Genomic DNA, 18,947 nt, shown 5'->3' with positions numbered 1-18,947 from the left:
AACCAACCAACCAACCAACCAACCAACCAACCAACCAACCAACCAACCAACCAACCAACCAACCAACCAACCAACCAACCAACCAACCAACCAACCAACCAACCAACCAACCAACCAACCAACCAACCAACCAACCAACCAACCAACCAACCAACCAACCAACCAACCAACCAACCAACCAACCAACCAACCAACCAACCAACCAACCAACCAACCAACCAACCAACCAACCAACCAACCAACCAACCAACCAACCAACCAACCAACCAACCAACCAACCAACCAACCAACCAACCAACCAACCAACCAACCAACCAACCAACCAACCAACCAACCAACCAACCAACCAACCAACCAACCAACCAACCAACCAACCAACCAACCAACCAACCAACCAACCAACCAACCAACCAACCAACCAACCAACCAACCAACCAACCAACCAACCAACCAACCAACCAACCAACCAACCAACCAACCAACCAACCAACCAACCAACCAACCAACCAACCAACCAACCAACCAACCAACCAACCAACCAACCAACCAACCAACCAACCAACCAACCAACCAACCAACCAACCAACCAACCAACCAACCAACCAACCAACCAACCAACCAACCAACCAACCAACCAACCAACCAACCAACCAACCAACCAACCAACCAACCAACCAACCAACCAACCAACCAACCAACCAACCAACCAACCAACCAACCAACCAACCAACCAACCAACCAACCAACCAACCAACCAACCAACCAACCAACCAACCAACCAACCAACCAACCAACCAACCAACCAACCAACCAACCAACCAACCAACCAACCAACCAACCAACCAACCAACCAACCAACCAACCAACCAACCAACCAACCAACCAACCAACCAACCAACCAACCAACCAACCAACCAACCAACCAACCAACCAACCAACCAACCAATCAATCCTGATCTGCATTTAGGGCAGTTGCCCAGGTGGCAGATTGCCTATCTGTTGTTTTCCTAGCCTTTTCCTAAATGATTTCAAAGAAATTGGAAATTTATTGGACGTCTCCCTTGGTAAGTTATTCCAATCCCTAACTCCCTTTCTTATAAATGAATATTTTCCCCAGTTTGTCCTCTTGAATTCCAACTTTATCTTCATATTGTGATCTTACTTTTATAAACGCCACTCAAACCTATTCGTTTACTAATGTCATTCCACGCCATCTCTCCGCTGACAGCTCGGAACATACCACTAAATAAAAATCATTGTTATCCGTATTGAAGATACTGAATGTAGGATGCTAAAAGGTTTGTTTTATCACCTATTCAATACATACCATGCAACATTTTTTAACGCTACTCTTTTGTCTGAAATCACCCAGAACAAATCGAGCTGCTTTTCTTTGGATTTTTTCCAGTTTTTGAATCAGGTAATCCTGGTGAGGATCCCATACACTGGAACCATACTCTAGTTGGGGTCTTACCAGAGACTTATATGCCCTCTCCTTTACATCCTTACTACAACCCCTAAACACCCTCATAACCATGTGCAGAGATCTGTACCCTTTATTTACAATCCCATTTATGTGATTACCCCAATGAAGATCTTTCCTTATATTAACACTAGATACTTACAATGATCCCCAAAAGGAACTTTCACCCCATCAATGCAGTAATTAAAACTGAGAGGACTTTTCCTATTTGTGAAACTCACAACCTGACTTTTAACCCTGTTTATAAACATACCATTGCCTGCTGTCCATATCACAACATTTTCAAGGTCACGCTACAGTTGCTCACAATCTTGTAGCTCATTTATCACTCTATAGAGAATAACATCATCCGCAAAAAGCCTTACTTCCGATTCCACTCCTTTACTCATATCATATATATATAAGAAAACATAAAGGTCCGATAATACTGCCTTGAGGAATTCCCCTCTTAATTATTGCAGGGTCAGATAAAGCTTCACCTACTCTAATTCTCTGAGATCTATTTTGTAGAAATATAGCAACCCATTCAGTCATTCTTTTGTCTAGTCCAATTGCACTCATTTTTGCCAGTGGTCTCCCATGATCCACCCTATCAAATGCTTTAGACAGGTCAATCGCGTTACAGTCCATTTGACCTCCAGAATCCAAGACATCTGCTATGTCTTGCTGGAATCCTACAAGTTGAGCTTCAGTGGAATAACCTTTCCTAAAACCAAACTGCCTTCTGTCGAACCAGTTATTAATTTTGCAAACATGTCTAACATAATCAGAAAGAATGCTTTCCCAAAGCTTACATACAATGCAGGTCAAACTTACTGGCTGGCAATTTTCAGCTGTATGTCTATCACCCTTTCCTTTATACACAGGGCTTACTATAGCAACTCCCCATTCATCTGGTATAGCTCCTCCGACCAAACAATAATCAAATAAGTACTTCAGATATGGTACTATATCCCAACCCATTGTCTTTAGTATATCCCCAGAAATCTGATCAATTCCAACCGCTTTTCTAGTTTTCAACTTTTGTATCTTATTGTAAATGTCATTGTTATCATATGTAAATTTTAATACTTCTTTGGCCTTAGTTTCCTCCTCTATCTGGACATTATCCTTGTAACCAACAATCTTTACATACTGCTGACTGAATACTTCTGCCTTTTGAAGATCCTCACATACACACTCTCCTTGTTCATTAATTATTCCTGGAATGTCCTTCTTGGAACCTGTTTCTGCCTTAAAATACCTATACATACCCTTCCATATTTCACTAAAATTTGTAAGACGGCCAATTATGCTTGCCATCATGTTATCCTTAGCTGCCTTCTTTGCTAGATTCAATTTTCTAGTAAGTTCCTTCAATTCTTCCTTACTTCCACAGCCATTTCTAACTCTATTTCTTTCCAGTCTAAACCTCCTTCTTAGTCTCTTTATTTCTCTATTATAATAAGGTGGGTCTTCACCATTCCTTACCACCCTTAAAGGTACAAACCTGTTTGCGCATTCCTCAAAAATTTCTTTAAACCCATCCCAGAGTCTGTTTACATTTTTATTTACCGTTTTCCACTGATCATAGTTTCTTTTTAGAAACTGCCTCATGCCTGCTTTATCAGCCATATGGTACTGCCTAATAGTCCTACTTTTAAGACCATCCTTTCTATCACATTTATTTTTAACTACGACAAAACAGCTTCATGATCACTAATACCATCTATTACTTCAGTTTCCCAATAGAGCTCATCTGGTTTTATCAGCACCACATCCAGGATATTTTTGCTTCTGGTTGGTTCCATCACTTTCTGAATCAGCTGTCCTTCCTATATTAACTTATTTGCCATTTGTTGGTCATGCTATCTGTCGTTCGGATTTCCTTCCCAATTGACATCTGGCAAATTCAGATCTCCTGCTACAATCACATTCCTTTCCAAGTCGTTTCCCACATAGCTGACTATCCTATCAAATAATTCCGAATCCGCGTCAGTGCTACCCTTTCCCGGTCTATACACTCCAAATATATCAAGTTGCCCATTATCTTTAGAAATGAGCCTTACACCTAGAATTTCATGTGTCTCATCTTTAACTTTTTCGTAGCTTACAAATTCTTCTTTCACCAGAATGAATACTCCTCCTCCCACCATTCCTATCCTATCTCTACGATACACACTCCAGTGCCGTGAGAAAATTTCTGCATCCATTATATCATTTCTCAGCCTTGATTCAACTCCTATTACAATATTAAATTATTTAATTTATTCCTTTCTTTACAATGCTTCTACAGTTCAACACTAACAATTTTATGTCATTCCTACTTGAGTTCCAGTTCCCTGTTCGCTTATCATTCCTACCGACATTTTTGTAATCGCCTAAGGCTCACTTGGTTACTAATCATCTATGTTACTTTTAGGATTGTATTTTATCAATAATAAAACGCACTCCCCTAAATCTACATAACAAGAAGAATGTCAAAAGCAGAACTTAACCTCAAGCTCAAGAAAATGAGTGAAACATACTCCTGTATTCTTCTTTTTTTTTTTTTTTTTTTGCTAGGGGCTTTACGTCGCACCGACACAGATAGGTCTTATGGCGACGATGGGATAGGAAAGGCCTAGGAGTTGGAAGGAAGTGGCCGTGGCCTTAATTAAGGTACAGCCCCAGCATTTGCCTGGTGTGAAAATGGGAAACCACGGAAAACCATTTTCAGGGCTGCCGATAGTGGGATTCGAACCTACTATCTCCCGGATGCAAGCTCACAGCCGCGCGCTTCTACGCGCACGGCCAACTCGCCCGGTCCTGTATTCTTTGTAATAGTTACATTTTCGGTTAGGATTTTCTTCTTCCATAAGTTTCTCCTAACCTCATTCGAAAGAAATGAGAATATTGCTGTATAGTCACTTGAATGGTTGGACCTCTAGGACTGTTCACTGGAGACCATGGGAACATAAGAGAGGCATGGGAAGACCCCAGAAGAGATGGCTCGATGACATAAAGCTGTTGGCTGGAACACGCTGGTTCCAAGTGGCTCAAGACCGAAGACGATGGAAGCATATGGAAGAGGCCTATATCCAGCAGTGGAATGAAATATGCTAGAAGAGAAGAAAGAAGAAGAAGTTAACTGCAGTTAGGAAAACCACAAAGACCGTCTTTCCGAGAATCCCGTAGCGAAGCACGGGTACATCAGCTAGTTAAGTCTTAAAGGAAGTAGATGGATATTGTTACTTGGGTAGTAAAATAACTAATGATGGAAGAAGTAAGGAGGAAATAAAATGCAGACTAGCACAAGCAAAGAAGACCTTTCTTAAGACAGGAAATTTGCCCGCTTTGAGCATTGATATAGGAATTAGAAAGATATTTTTGAAGACTTTTGTCTGGAGTGTGGCATTGTATGGAAGTGAAGCATGGACGATGACTAGCTCAGAAAGAGAGTAGAAGCTTTTGAAATGTGGTCTTATAGAAGAAGGCTGAGGTGAGATGGATAGATCGACTCATGAATGAAAAGATACTGAACCGAATCAGTGAGAGGAGATCAATTTGGCTAAATTCGACCAGAATAAGAGATACAGCAGAATGATAGGACACCCAGGACTTATGCAGTTGGTTTATGAGAAAACTGTAGGCTGTAAGAATGGTAAAATGATGATGATTAGAGTAGACGTAGGATGTAGTAGTTATGTAGAAATTAAAAAGTTAGCACAGATAGGGTGGCATAGAGCGCTGCATCAAACAAGTCTATGGACTGATGACTAAAACAACAACATCAACAACAGCAATAACAACAACAACAACCCTGATGATGTCACTGAGATAAAATCTTCTCTTCAGGATCAAGAAAAAGTTCATGTTATATTATAAGTTAACAGAGAAGTAAAGAGACTAAGAAGGAGGTGCAGGTTGGAAAGAAATATAGAAATGGCTGTGGAAGTAAGGAGATATTGAAAGAACTTATTAGGAAATTGAATCTAACAAAGAAGTCAGCTAAGGATAACATGATGGCAGGCATAATTGGCACTCATACAAATTTTAGTGAAAAATGGAAGAGTATGTATAGGTATTTTAAGACATAAACAGGTTCCAGAAAGGACATTCCAGTCATTAATGAACAAGGGGAGTGTGTATGTGAGGATCTTCAAAAGGCAGAAGTATTCAGTCAGCAGTACGTAAAGATGGTTGGTTACAAAGATAATGTCCAGATAGAGGAGGTGACTAATAATAAAGAAGTATTAAAATTTACCTATGACAACATTGACATTTACAGTAAGATACAAAAGTTGAAAACTAGAATAGCAGCTGGAATTGATAAGGTTTTGGAGGATATACTAAAGACAATGTGTTGGGATATAGGTTCATATCTGAAGACTTATTTGATTATTGTTTGCTTGAAGGAGCTATACCAAATGAATGGAGAGTTGCTATAGTAACCCCTGTGTATAAAGGAAAGGCTGATAGACATAAAACTGAAAATTACAGGCCAGTCAGTTTGACATGTATTGCATGTAAGCTTTGGGAAAGCATTCTTTCTGATTATATTAGACATGTTTGTGAAATAAATAACTGGTTTGAGAGAAGGCAGTTTGGGCTTAGGAAAGGTTATTCCACTGATGCTCAACTTGTAGGATTCCAGCAAGATATTGCAGATATCCTGGATTCAGGAGGCCAAATGGACTGCATTGCAATTGATCTATCAAATGCATTTGATAGGGTAGATCATGAATGATTACTGGCAAAAATGAGTGCAAATGGACTTGACAAACAAGTGACTGAATGGGTGGCTCTGTTTCTAGAAAATACAACTCAGAGAATTAGGGTAGGCGAAGCTTTATCTGTTCCTGTAATAATTAAGGGTGGAATTCCACAAGGCAGTATTATTGGACCTTTATGTTTTCTTATATATATCAATAATATGTGTAAAGAAGTGGAATCAGAGATAAGGCTTTTTGCAGATGATGTTATTCTGTACAGAGTAATAAATAAGTTACAAGATTGTGAGCAACTGCAACATGACCTCAATAATGTTGTGAGATGGACAGCAGGCAATGATATGTTGATAAACGGGGTTAAAAGTCAGTTTGTGAGTTTCACAAATAGGAAAAGTCCTCTCAGTTTTAATTACTGCTATGATGGGGTGAAAGTTCCTTTTGGGGATCATTGTAAGTATCTAGGTGTTAATATAAGGAAAGATCTTCATTGGGTAATCAAATAAATGGGATTGTAAATAAAGGGTACAGATCTCTGCACATGTTTATGAGGGTGTTTAGGGGTTTTAGTAAGAAGAGGGCATATAAGTCTCTGGTAAGGCCCACTAGAGTATGGTTCCAGTGTATGGGACCCTCACCAGGATTACTTGATTCAAGCAAAGCAAAGCAAAGTCAACTCCGTACAGGCCATGAAGGCCCTTGGAGGAATGAAAGGTAAAGGCTTCCACCACTGTTAACCTCGGCGCGTGATGGGTAGAGTGGTTAGCTCTACGGCCGACCACCTTTGCTCCCAGGAATTAACCTGGTATTCATTTTTGGTGTAGGCTGAGTGAACGTCAGGGCCATATGCACCTCCGGAAGTGGAAATATTGTTTCTTAAATTTTACGACTTCCTGACGGGGATTCAAACCCATGTCCTTCCGGGTGAACTGAGCACGCCTTTACCGCCTCGGCCAGGCAGCCCCTACTTGATTCATGAAGTGGAAAAAATCCAAAGAAAAGCAGCTCGATTTGTTCTGGGTGATTTCTGCCAAGAGAGTAGCGATACAAAAACGTTGCGAACTTTGGGCTGTGAAGACTTGAGAGCAAGGAGACAAGCTGCTCGACTAAGTGGTATGTTACAAGTAATGCAAATCATTATGAATTTGTATCATAAGTGGTATGTTCCAAGCTGTCAGTGGAGAGATGGCGTGGAATGACACCAGTACTTTTTTTTTGCTAGTGGCTTTACGTTGCACCAACACAGATAGATCTTATGTGGACAATGGGATAGGAAAGGCTTAGAAGTTGGAAGGAAGCGGCCATGGCCTTGATTAAGGTACAGCCCCAGCATTTGCCTGGTGTGAAAATGGGAAACCACGGAAAACCATCTTTAAGGCTGCCGACAGTGGGATTCGGACCCACTATCTCCTGGATGCAAGTTCACAGCCGTGTGCCCCTAACCACACAGCCAACTCACCCGGTCATCAGTGGACAAATAAGTTTGAGTGGTGTCTTTAAAAGTACGAAAGATCACAATATGAAGATAAAGTTGGAATTCAAGAGGACAAATTGGCGCAAATGTTCGTCTACAGGAAGGGGAGTTAGGGATTGGAATAACTTACCAAGGTGTTCAATAAATTTCCAATTTCTTTGCAATCATTTAAGAAAAGGCTAGGAAATTAACAGGTAGGGAATGTGCCACCTGGGCGACTGCCCTAAATGCAGATCAGTAGTGATTGATTGATGTTTATGGTCCATCCAATCTGTATGTACAAATGTGTATAGATTCAAAGAGTTTGTAAATGTAGACTGATTCAGTTCACAGATTCACCAGCAAATTCAAATGTGTATTTTACAGTGAAGGAGTGAATTTTGGAAGTATTTAATGCAAAATATGAGGGAGCATGCATTTAAAGTCATTTGACAAGTTTTACCACAACTACGGTCGAAGGTCAAGTCAGAGATTTTTCACCATATGAGTGCTCATTCTCAAACAACAGGTCATTAAACTATGCATATGTAATTCCTGTGTATTTAGATAGCCTATTATAGGCCTACATCTCATAAATATAACAATATTTCTTAATTAATTAATTAATTAATTAATTAATTAATTTTTTTATTCAACTTCCACAATTACATAAGAAATATGCCAACAGTATATGTATGGCACTGTTAAGTGATTTCTTTACACTAACAAAAATCTACACACAATAATGAACACAGCAGTTAGCTACATTAAGAGGATCCTACAAATGGAATGATAAAGGCTTATCTTCAAGAAACTAGGAATAATGACACTTTCTTCAATTTATACTTATTACTATTTATGTGACATTAAAGGAATCTCCTTGCAAACTTACTGGATGCTGATGTACAATTTCATCCAGCACATCTTGTACAGAATGGAGTGGTACATCACATTTGCGATAATCTCCCCAGTACCCAGCAGCCTCCTCTGTTCTGTTTGGAGAACCTTGTTCAGCACGACAGCAGGTAGGTTCCTCACAGAGTGCATTTCCACCTTCCTTGTATGATGGGTCATAATGAATATCTGTTAAGTGGATAACAGTGAGAACTTCAGAGTCTGCCTGTAAAAATAGAAAAACACAAATTTTATCAACACACTGAAAATAACAAGGAATGAATCATTCCTACATGTAAACCAATTCAGCTTTGCTTCTTTCTTTCTTTTTTTCTTTCTTTCTTTCTTACAGCACGGTAATGGATTTTATGTGCTAAATAACTTGAAAATATATTTTTCTTATGCAGTAAAAAATTAAAAAATATTTATAACAATTATTTTTAAAAATTTATTTCAGTAACTTATTACAAAATTGTAAGTATATATAGTAATAAGAAAAATATGTATAACAATAATTATTTTAAAAAATTTCTTTCAGTAAGTTATTACAAAATTGTAAGTATATATAGTAATAAATCACTCGCTTATCATGTTGAGATAGTGATGGGTTAAAACAACCCACTGCTGCAGAGAAGAATGAAGACCTTCTCCAAGTTTTCCATCTAAAACCAATTTTGCTTGTCTCAGAACTTGGAGAAGGACCGTTCAACGCCACAAGAGAATAGTATTGCATATTTCATCACAGGAATGTCATTGACACGTAAATACTGAAATTCACTAACTTCTTGCCGTTCCAAACCTTTGGCAACTTCATACTGAACCGTTCTGTTCATGGCCCATTGGAAGTAATCTTAATTCAATTACTGTAAGCAGATGAGACCACAATGGGATGGTATAATATTGTGCAACATGATGCAATAGTGCGCATTTTTGAGAGCAACATAGCTTCAGTTGGGATGCGGTTCTCTGCCAAACAAAGAGGGAGATAAGCCAAGCCAACCACTTGATGTCGGGGATTTTCTGATGCCAAGATGTGAGAGAGAAAAAGCAGGAGAATCCAGGCTTGTCAGAAATAAAACTTGAGAAGTATCTCCATCCACAGATGGAATCTACAAAATGTAAAACAATAGGAATATTGAGAGTAATTTTCTGATCGATTTGATATACCTTATTAAGCTAATTATCATCTTCTCAAATTAAATGATCTTTATCTTGAGCACCGTGGGAACCAAGCCAGCTAAAAAAGAGAAACACAAGTGGCTCAAGCGGGGAAAAACTTGGCGTGGCTTGGGATAGTCACTCAAATAAATACTGAGCTGAGAGGATGTGGAGATCATTCTCTACACTCAACTCTGACCATGAGGTATGTGTCGCGTGTCAATTGTGCTTAGATAAAACAAAGCATTTTATACTTGTGATTCGAAAGTGAAGAACTTTCCTTTTGTCTGTGTGTTTAAGCGAACAGCAAATACAGTAATTGTGTGTGACAAAATGAGCAGAAAGCCGATTAAGATGATATGAGTTAGAAACAATTTTTATTCACTACAGTTATTATTCGAATAATTCAAAATCCAGTGTAGTCTGAACGCTAACTTGTTCTTAAGTCGGTGTAGGCTCGAAAGGAACAGTATAATCTAACTGCCTTATAATGGACTATTTACACATGGACAGAAATTAATCTGCTGAAACATTAGGTGGTTATCTCAAAGAAATGCCATAAATTGTAAGTACGTTAATTAGTGTGGCGTAGGTGAAAGAAAGTAGTAGCCCAGAACTTTATTGTAGGTGGTATTAGGAGTGCAATGCGTGTGTAATCTCACATAATTGTCAGTTTCAAACTTTATGCAAATAATCATCAGGTGTTCAAGTATATGCAAAATAAGGAAATAAGCATTTAACCAGAAGCAAATGTTAACACTGCATTTCCTTCTAGTTGCATTAGATCGCACAAATGCTTGCCCGCAAGTGCTAATAGAACACAGCGTGTGCCCAGCTGTACGAGAAGGCGAAGGGAGACTTCAGTAGCTGCAGGGAGAAGAAGATCCATTATTGTGTGGCATTGGGACATCACAGTATGTACGAGACATGAGTAGCTGCTGGGAGAAGAAGATCCATTATTGTGCGGCATTGGGTCTTTGTTTGTGTATATAAATTTGTCAGTCAATTGAAGGAGGGATTATTCTGTAAAATTATCAATAGAATGACCTGTGTAGTCTAGTAAATGTGATAGGCAGACCTTGTGTCTTACGTGAACCAATTAGATAACTGCATGTGTATGCCTTAGAGATATAATTTCATATTAGTGATCAGCATTGTAAGATTTAAGATCTTTGTAACAGCTCCTTCCAACACTCTCACACAAAATGAGCGGGATTTGAATGGCAGACTATTCAATGCAGAGAAATAAGGCCCAGGCAAGATAGATAAGTTTAATCAGCCCAGAGAGTCTGAGATAGAATGAGCACTAATTTGTGTAGATACGCAAGCATAAGTATACGATATGAGAGGTTAAATGGCTCTGTAGATGAGCAATGTGGTGTGCAGATACACGCACAGAAAATGAAAATAAGAGTTAAGGTTTCATGATTGATAATGTTATGAAAGGGCCAGGTAATTCAGTTTATTATTTGTAGGCATGTAATGATTGAAAGAAATCTTGCAGTAGTCCGAAACTGCTAAGCCGTCAGCTGTGGGGGTCAATAAATCAAGTGTGGAATCCATGATGACCGCCGTCACTCCCCCTTTCCCAGTGTCTGGAGTTGTGTCGTGGGGGTGAGTTTCTGACATCATTTGTTTGGGTTTCCAGTCCCCTAGCCAAGTAGAAGGTCATCGCCACTGCAGACACATTCTTAACAAGGTCGTAGGCATGCTTTGAAAGCTGGAAGGAAAAACACATTTCTTTGTGTTATTTATTTTACAGGAATTTAGCGATATCCAGACTACTCCGTACATTGTCATTGTATTGTAATTGCATTTAGACTTGTTTGCACGGATCCAAGATGGGTCGTAGGTTCATCTCCCAAACAGTAAGCGACAAGATTTGCATGTATAGTTTTATGTACTTGTCTCATAGGTTAAGGTGTCCTGTAGTGTGATGAAAATATCTCCCAATACAGAGAAGTTATTAGGTTAAATCAGGCAAAGTTATTCATCTCTAACTCCACATTAATGTCTGTTTTAAGCAAACATCGTTACACGTAGAATCTGTCTGCACCATGAGAAAGCAGTAAGATAAATCACTCAGCAAACCATGACAATGAAGACTAAACAGGATTTCCCTTGCTGGAAATCTGATGATATTTGAAGATGCCACTTCTTGGCAGTATCATTTGAAAAATTCATGTAAATTTATTGAATTCATTATCCATCAAGCTAGTATTTGCACTTCACATTTCTCTTTTTGTAAAATAAACTTATTATTTGATTATTATATTTTGGTTTGCAACTCACATTATGAAAGTCATTTTAAAGTAAAACTACTTTAAAACCACAAAACATCCTGTTCCTCTTCAATTTAATTTATCGACGCCCTTATTTAACCCACTGTACTCGCCGGCTGTGTAGTCTGGAGCTGTAGAAGAGGAAGTCAGGAATTAAAGTAAGCTATATGCCAGGGTTTAGGAACCATTTAGGTGAGTATTTTACTAACTAAAGCACTTCCAGTCTGTCCTCAGCATTTGCTTGAAAGAGATTGGATTTCTATATGATCTATACAATACTCTCACTCACTCCATAGGCTCTGAGGAACGTGGTGTTCCCGTGCCGATTTCACGATCCTCTTCCAGCCTTTTTGAACTTGAGCACGCTCTTCCCAGTTGTCAATTTGGAGGGTCTGGCATACCTTGTTGATCTCCTTCTTCCAGGTGCATCGGGGTCTTTCCCCATTAAGAGATCCCTTGTGTAGATCTACTGGTGCTCTGTTATCCTGCATCCTCAGTACATGACCAGCCCAGCGTAGTCTGTTGGATTCTATCACACCCATTATAGTGTGTTGTTGAGAGAGGGTGAAAATCTCATAATTAGATTTTTTCTGCCAGCTTTGAGAGATAGGATCAAACCATGGGCCAAATATTTTTCTATAAACTTTATTCTCAAAAACTTCCAACTGCTGCTGCTCTTTCTTGGTTATACTCCATGTCTCGGAACCATACAGAAATACTGGTCGATTGATTGTATTGTAGATAATCATTTTTGCATTCCTTGTTAAAAACTTGGAGCCTAATATAAGGCTCATAGAGTAAAATGCCTTACTTGCATTCTTAATTCTAGCTTGGTGTTCCTGTTGCCTCCGATTTTGCTCATCGATTAATACACCAAGGAATTTAACCTCCTTTACTCTTGTAAACAAACAATTCCTAATCTTCAAAGGCAATCTGTCTTCCTCCTCATGATTCGGTCTCTGTACAACCATGTAATGTGTCTTTTTATCATTTACCCATGAGCCAATTTTTGCTGCCATTTCCTCTAGTTCCACAAATAACTGCCTAATTTCTAATTCATTGAGGCCAATAAGAACAATATCATCTGCACATGCCAGGACTTCATGTTGTCTCCCCAATATGATGCCAGCAGGTACAAGAACTAATTTCCTGATAATCTTCTCCAGTGCAATGTTGAATAGAAGAGGAGATAGTGCACCCCCTTGTCTCAGACCATTTTTATTCCAGAAGGAACTTGTTTTCTGCTCTTGAGCAAAACACAGCTAACATTACCATCCATACACAGTTTGCACATGTTAATTAATTTTATGATAAAGCCAAACTCCATGATGATGTTCCACAGCCATTCTCTATGGATCCAGATAGTGAGACATTAAGTAAAGCTGTTGCCTTAGGCACGCCTTCGAGAAGAAGTGAATTTATAATTAGTTTGGAAACAGGTGTTCACTCTATGACCCACACTGTTAAAACTAAGCAAGTTCTTGCAACATTCTAAATAATATTTATCATCTGCACTGGCACCATAACAGGAAGGTTGAGTAGAAAGAGAAAAAATACCGATGAAAAATGTAAAGGCATTTTTATTGCAGCAAGTGACATGACTGCTTCTATGGGTGAAGATATCCATCTCCCACGTTATTTGTGGCAGGCAAACTCAAAGAATGAATGTGTCAGCTAAGGATCCCAAGGAATACTTCAGGAGAGTAGTAGGCTATTCTTGCATTCTGTTGACCCCTTAATAAGCCTTTGTAATAATGTTAACATAGTGACCCCTTAAGAAGGAGTTATTTCCAGTAATTTTTCTAAGTTTTCGGTATAAAAATTATTAAAGCAGCAGAGATGTATGAAGCAGATTGCACAGCAACAAGTGCTGAAATAAGAGCAGAAATATTACTATGGAGAGATAATTGGACAATGCCTCATCTAGAAGAAAGCAGAAGGCCAAAAATTTGCAAACATTAGCTCTTTGTAATGAAGACTTCTTTCTCGATATTAGACTTTTGCTACAAATATTTGCCAACCTGCCAGTCAGAGGATCCGCCCTTGCTCTGAGTTAATCAAGGAAACACAGATGACTGAAGAAGGTTAGAATGAAATGCATTACAACATTTCATAGATGGATTTCCCTTTGCAGGGAGAGTGAGTGAGCCAGTATATACAGTCAAGATCACAAAGCAATACAGTTAAGAAAGAAATTCATTCACATAGTGTTTTCATTAATATGTGGAGTATTTGTACCACTGTACATGTTTGGGTTCAACTTTAAAATCAGAAACAAAGAAACGTATGTATTTATAGCAGAATTCATGAAAATATTTATTTATAAAATATATTTTAAAATATGTATTTACATACAAAATATTATTTACATAATAAAAATCCATTCCCTGTTTATGATCACCTATTACAGTGATGGTGTGATCTACTTGAGGATAATTTAATAGTTGAGTGAGTTAAGTTTTTTACATTCTTTAGCCTTGCCTCATACCAAGAACTTTCTTCCTAAGCGTCCCACAGTTGTGTTTAGGCACCCATCAAATGTCAGTTACTACCTTAGTTGTAATAAACTGTAACAACCTTCACCTCTTCCTAGCTATTTCACCAACAAAGATAACTGCTGCAAGACCTATTATATGCATACAATATTCAACAGAAAAGTTGTCATGAATGTACCTCAATTAATACCATTTATCACTAACATCAGTGAAGACTCCAATAAGCCTTCTACATTGCTTTGACTATCAACAAAATCAATAGGCTATAAAGTCATCACAGTATCTGAAAATCTTCCAACACTGATCGGATTGTATTTCACTCTTGCTTCAACTAAACTACTCTGATAATCATTTCAATGTCACTATCAAAATTCAAAAATGTTTACCTCCCTCTTTTGAAATGTCAAACATATGCCAAGGAGCAGTCATCTAGGATTAGATGACTGTTTCTTGTAGCCTTTCCCTGACATAATGGAACACATACAATGGAACAAGAAACATCTCAATTGGAGCTCAGAAGGTTAGCGCACAGTGAGCCATCTAGTGACAAACAAAAGTACCACTTACTATAGACCAATGGTAAAGCATTCTTAAATTCAAAACTTCATTATTAGAGAAGTGTTGCTCGTGAATAAATGAGATTTTCTTCTGAAGACACAAAGCAAAGTTCTCTGTGAAACGTAAAGAATTTCACCTGGTTTTCCAGAACTGCAAAAGCCCAAAAGCTACAATTATGGACCATTAAACCATCAATCTAAATATTAATCAACATTTAATTTAAAACCACAGGTATTTTGCATATGTACAATACAGTGACAGATGGTACACGTCGGTAGATGCAGAGTGGGTTTCGTCCCTTAAGAGGCCATGGCTTGCCCGTGGTCCACCAGCTCTGTACTCTGACCGGCCAACCGAGCAGAGGAAAGTTGGCCACGGCTCTACCGTGGCTCTACGCCTCTGCATTCGGACGATGGGTCTGGGGCACAGTGCTGGACTACACGCCTGGCCCCACCCGTCGGCTGTCCTGAGAATGGTTTTCCGTGGTTCATTCTCCCGCACTAAGGTGAATGCCGGGACAGTTAGTATAGGCCACGGTCGCCCACCCCTCACCTTCTCCGCACATCTCCTTCACCGCAACAAATCTCCCGGCCTGAGAGACGGCGTCATCGTCTAAGAGGCCTGTCTCCCCCTTCAGGGGAGGAATGAAAACGTTTAGTAGTAGTAGTAGTAGTAGTAGTAGTAGTAGTAGTAGATGGTACATGCAAATTCTATACAGCCACCACACACATGTTAAAGTACATTGATTCTGTCTGGAAATTATTTCGACAAAGTACAGTATTTGATATACAGGACAGCACTGTACCTAGATACTGAATCCTTTTGAAAAATTAATCGATTTTACATTTAACCTTATAGTGTTCACTATGAACAGAAACAGTTGAATGAATGGTTATGAGTTGTTTGTACATTTCCTTTGAGAAATAATTCTATTCAAAATAAACAGGCAAACAATTTACACACTCTACAGACTCTTTAACAGTGATATTTTGGTTCATTTTCATTTCCATTACTGTCACTTGAACTTTCTAGTAATTTCACTAAGTCAACAATGTTGTCAGTGGAAAGTTCCTGAAACAATGGTTCTTCTTGGTCTGTTGCTATGAGTTCTTCTGCAGTGATAGTTGTTCCATCTGATATGTTGGTAAGATCAAGGGTTTTCTCTAATGATTAGACTGATTGGTCTTCTTCGGATGCACTAGCCCCTGCAACGATTCTAGCATGGGACCAAGAGTTCCTTAATATTGTAGCTGAAACTTCTTCCCGTGCAACAGTAATATAGAACAGGGCATCCTTTAACAACAAACTGATAACAGTTGCTGCTAGACCCCTCCAAGGACACAGCAGGTTGACGACATAACAAGACTTTGGGGAAGCTTTTTCATAACATCAGCAAATTCAAGAGATCCATTTTCACCAAATTAAATCAAACGACAATACTCACTACGGAAAAGACAAACAGCTGAAGAGAACAGTTTTCTTTTTTAATTAAGAAGTTACATCAATATGAAAAACTCCTTTCCAAAAATATATTTTTTAAAAGGTACAATTAAGAAAAACATACACTTCACATATGAACAAATACTAACATATTTTTAACATATATTTAAGTGAACAGGAAATTGTTTTAAAGTAGGTTAGAACATAATTTGATCCATCTTCCCTTCCCATTTCACCACCGCACTCAACTCTCCCCACATATTTTAATTATTTTTATCTTTTTAAATTAGTTTTGTTTTAAGCATATGAAAGGTACTATTTTATGATGGTTTTTTGAGAAGAAGAAAATTATATATTATTTTACCTAAACAATGTTATGTAGCTGAAGATATTCCTGAGGAATGAAACATGTTCTACAAATAATTAATTTGCTTAAAGCAAATACATAGTATCAAACAGGTGGAAGTTTACTTTTATTGATTTAATGTAAAACATGCCACGTAGTCAATCAGCTCATCCCCTTTCTCCCAAGTCTTCCCAGCGAAACCTTGCAACATTTTTGTAATGCTACTCTTTTGTCGGAAATTACACATAACAAACTGAGCTACTTTTCTTGGAAGTTTTTCCAGTTCTCAAATCAAGTAATCCTAGTGAGGGTCCCATAAACTGGAACCTGACTCTAATTGTGGTCTTCGATTTGTGATCATTGATTTGTTCAACGATTTTTTTCACTTGATGCTACCCACAATGTGCTTTAAAACTTTTGATTATTCCTGCATCCAAAGGCTGAATATATCTATGGTATAAAGGAGGAAGACATTCCATCCTGGTGTTGCTTAATTATCCTGAAATATATTCTGGTGTATTTGGCTCCTTGCTTGAATGGTCAGTTTTGAAGCCTTCAGTTCAAAGAGTGCTGGATTCAATTTCCCACCAAGTCAGAGATTCTACCCAAGATAGGTGAATTCCTTAATACATAATACCCCTCCATTCCATTCTAAACACATTACACTACCAACCACCACAGAAACACACAACGTGAATATATCCCTCCACACAGGGTTGGCATCAGAAAAGACTTGTCATAAAAATTGGTCAGATTTATATCCACATGTCAGTCTAGCTTAAGCCAGTGAGGAGGACGGACGTGTCGTGTGGCGTGCGCCTGCTGAGTGGAGTGGATTAAGAGTGAGGAAGCGGTAAGGTCAAGCGGTCGGCAAGGAGATAGATACGATGAATTGGGTAGACGTAGAGGTTATGAGGAAAGTAGTAAGAGAAGTAATACAGGAGGTATGTCCGTTTGAACAATTAAAGAAAATGCTTCAAGAACAAGGCCAGGAGCAAGAAAAGACGAGACAGTGGATCCAGGATTATATGAAGAATACGAAGGCGATGATAGAAGGCAGCGAGAAAGAACTGGTGTCACTAAGAGAGAAAATAAAAAATATGGATGAAGAGATGGTAAACCTGAAGAAAGAAATCGAATTTTGCAGACAGGAGCGCAAGAAGAAATCCATATTTATTTATGGGGTGGAGGAAGACAAGGCAGAATCTAAAGTGGACATTATTTACAAAGTGGTAGATGTTATACAAAAAAAAATGAAAATAAATTTCAGTGAGGTAGATATAGACAATGTGGAGAGAGTTGGCAAGGTGGGAGGGCACAGGCCCATAAAAGTGTCGCTGCTATCTTCATTGATGGCAGACATAGTGATAAGGAACGCTGGTAATCTACAGTGTGAGAACATTAGAATTAAGAGAGATTTCGGAAGAGAAGAGAGTAGAAATTTTAAAATTCTTAAAAAACATCTTGTGAAAGCAAAAATTCAGGGATTGAAAGCGTATATTAGTGGTCAGATACTCGTGGTGAGCGACAGGAATTGGACCCGTAAGTGGACAATATCGAAACTGAAATTAATGGATGAGTGTTTGAGGCAAGAAGAAACTAGCAGGGCTGACAGTTCGAGGCAAGAAGAAACTACCAGGGCTGATGTACATACTGTAAATGAAGGAACACTGAGTAGATGGGGTTCCTGGGAAGAGATCATGAAAAGAGCTGAAGAAAAAGTAAATGCAAGAAGGATGGAAGTAGTCAGGAATTTAATGGACGAATTAGTGTCGGAAGTCTGTGCGAGGGAAGAAAAAGAACCACAGGGGAAGACAAGCGGACAGAATCGGAGCGAGAATAATGGTTTGAGGGAGGAAGCAGAAGTAAGAAGTGCCGTGATCAAAGGGAGAAGCTTGAGTTTGAAGGACCTATGGGACAAAAAAGGAAAAATGGAAGGAATAATTACGAGAAGTAAAAAGTCAAGTAACAGTAGTAAGTAACATAGTTTGCCTATGATGGAGGACAGAAGCGTAGTTATGGTGGTGTTTGTATGTGTGTATTTACTCAAGTAATGGTGCCTGTATGTGTAGTATAATTGTAATTGAAGGGATGGTGTCTTTAGGTAGAAGATGGATAGACCAAGTGTATGGTATTTATTCAAGTGATGG

The 18,947-nt window shown here is 38.6% G+C and overlaps 1 protein-coding gene across 1 annotated transcript in view; it reads right to left on the bottom strand.

Moving 5' to 3' along the window:
• LOC136857894 (sphingomyelin phosphodiesterase) overlaps positions 1–18,947 on the bottom strand; it is an 86,447-nt gene that overhangs the window by 41,610 nt on the left and 25,890 nt on the right. The window contains exon 4 of the mRNA XM_067136937.2: positions 8,517–8,744. Within this exon, the coding sequence (XP_066993038.1) occupies positions 8,517–8,744 (228 nt within the window). The remainder of the gene's footprint in view (positions 1–8,516; positions 8,745–18,947) is intronic.

The sequence above is a fragment of the Anabrus simplex genome, chromosome 1 (assembly GCF_040414725.1).
Source record: "Anabrus simplex isolate iqAnaSimp1 chromosome 1, ASM4041472v1, whole genome shotgun sequence".
Lineage (NCBI taxonomy): Eukaryota > Metazoa > Arthropoda > Insecta > Orthoptera > Tettigoniidae > Anabrus > Anabrus simplex.
Note: the sequence above shows the minus strand (reverse complement) of the source record. Positions and strands in the feature narration are given on the sequence as shown.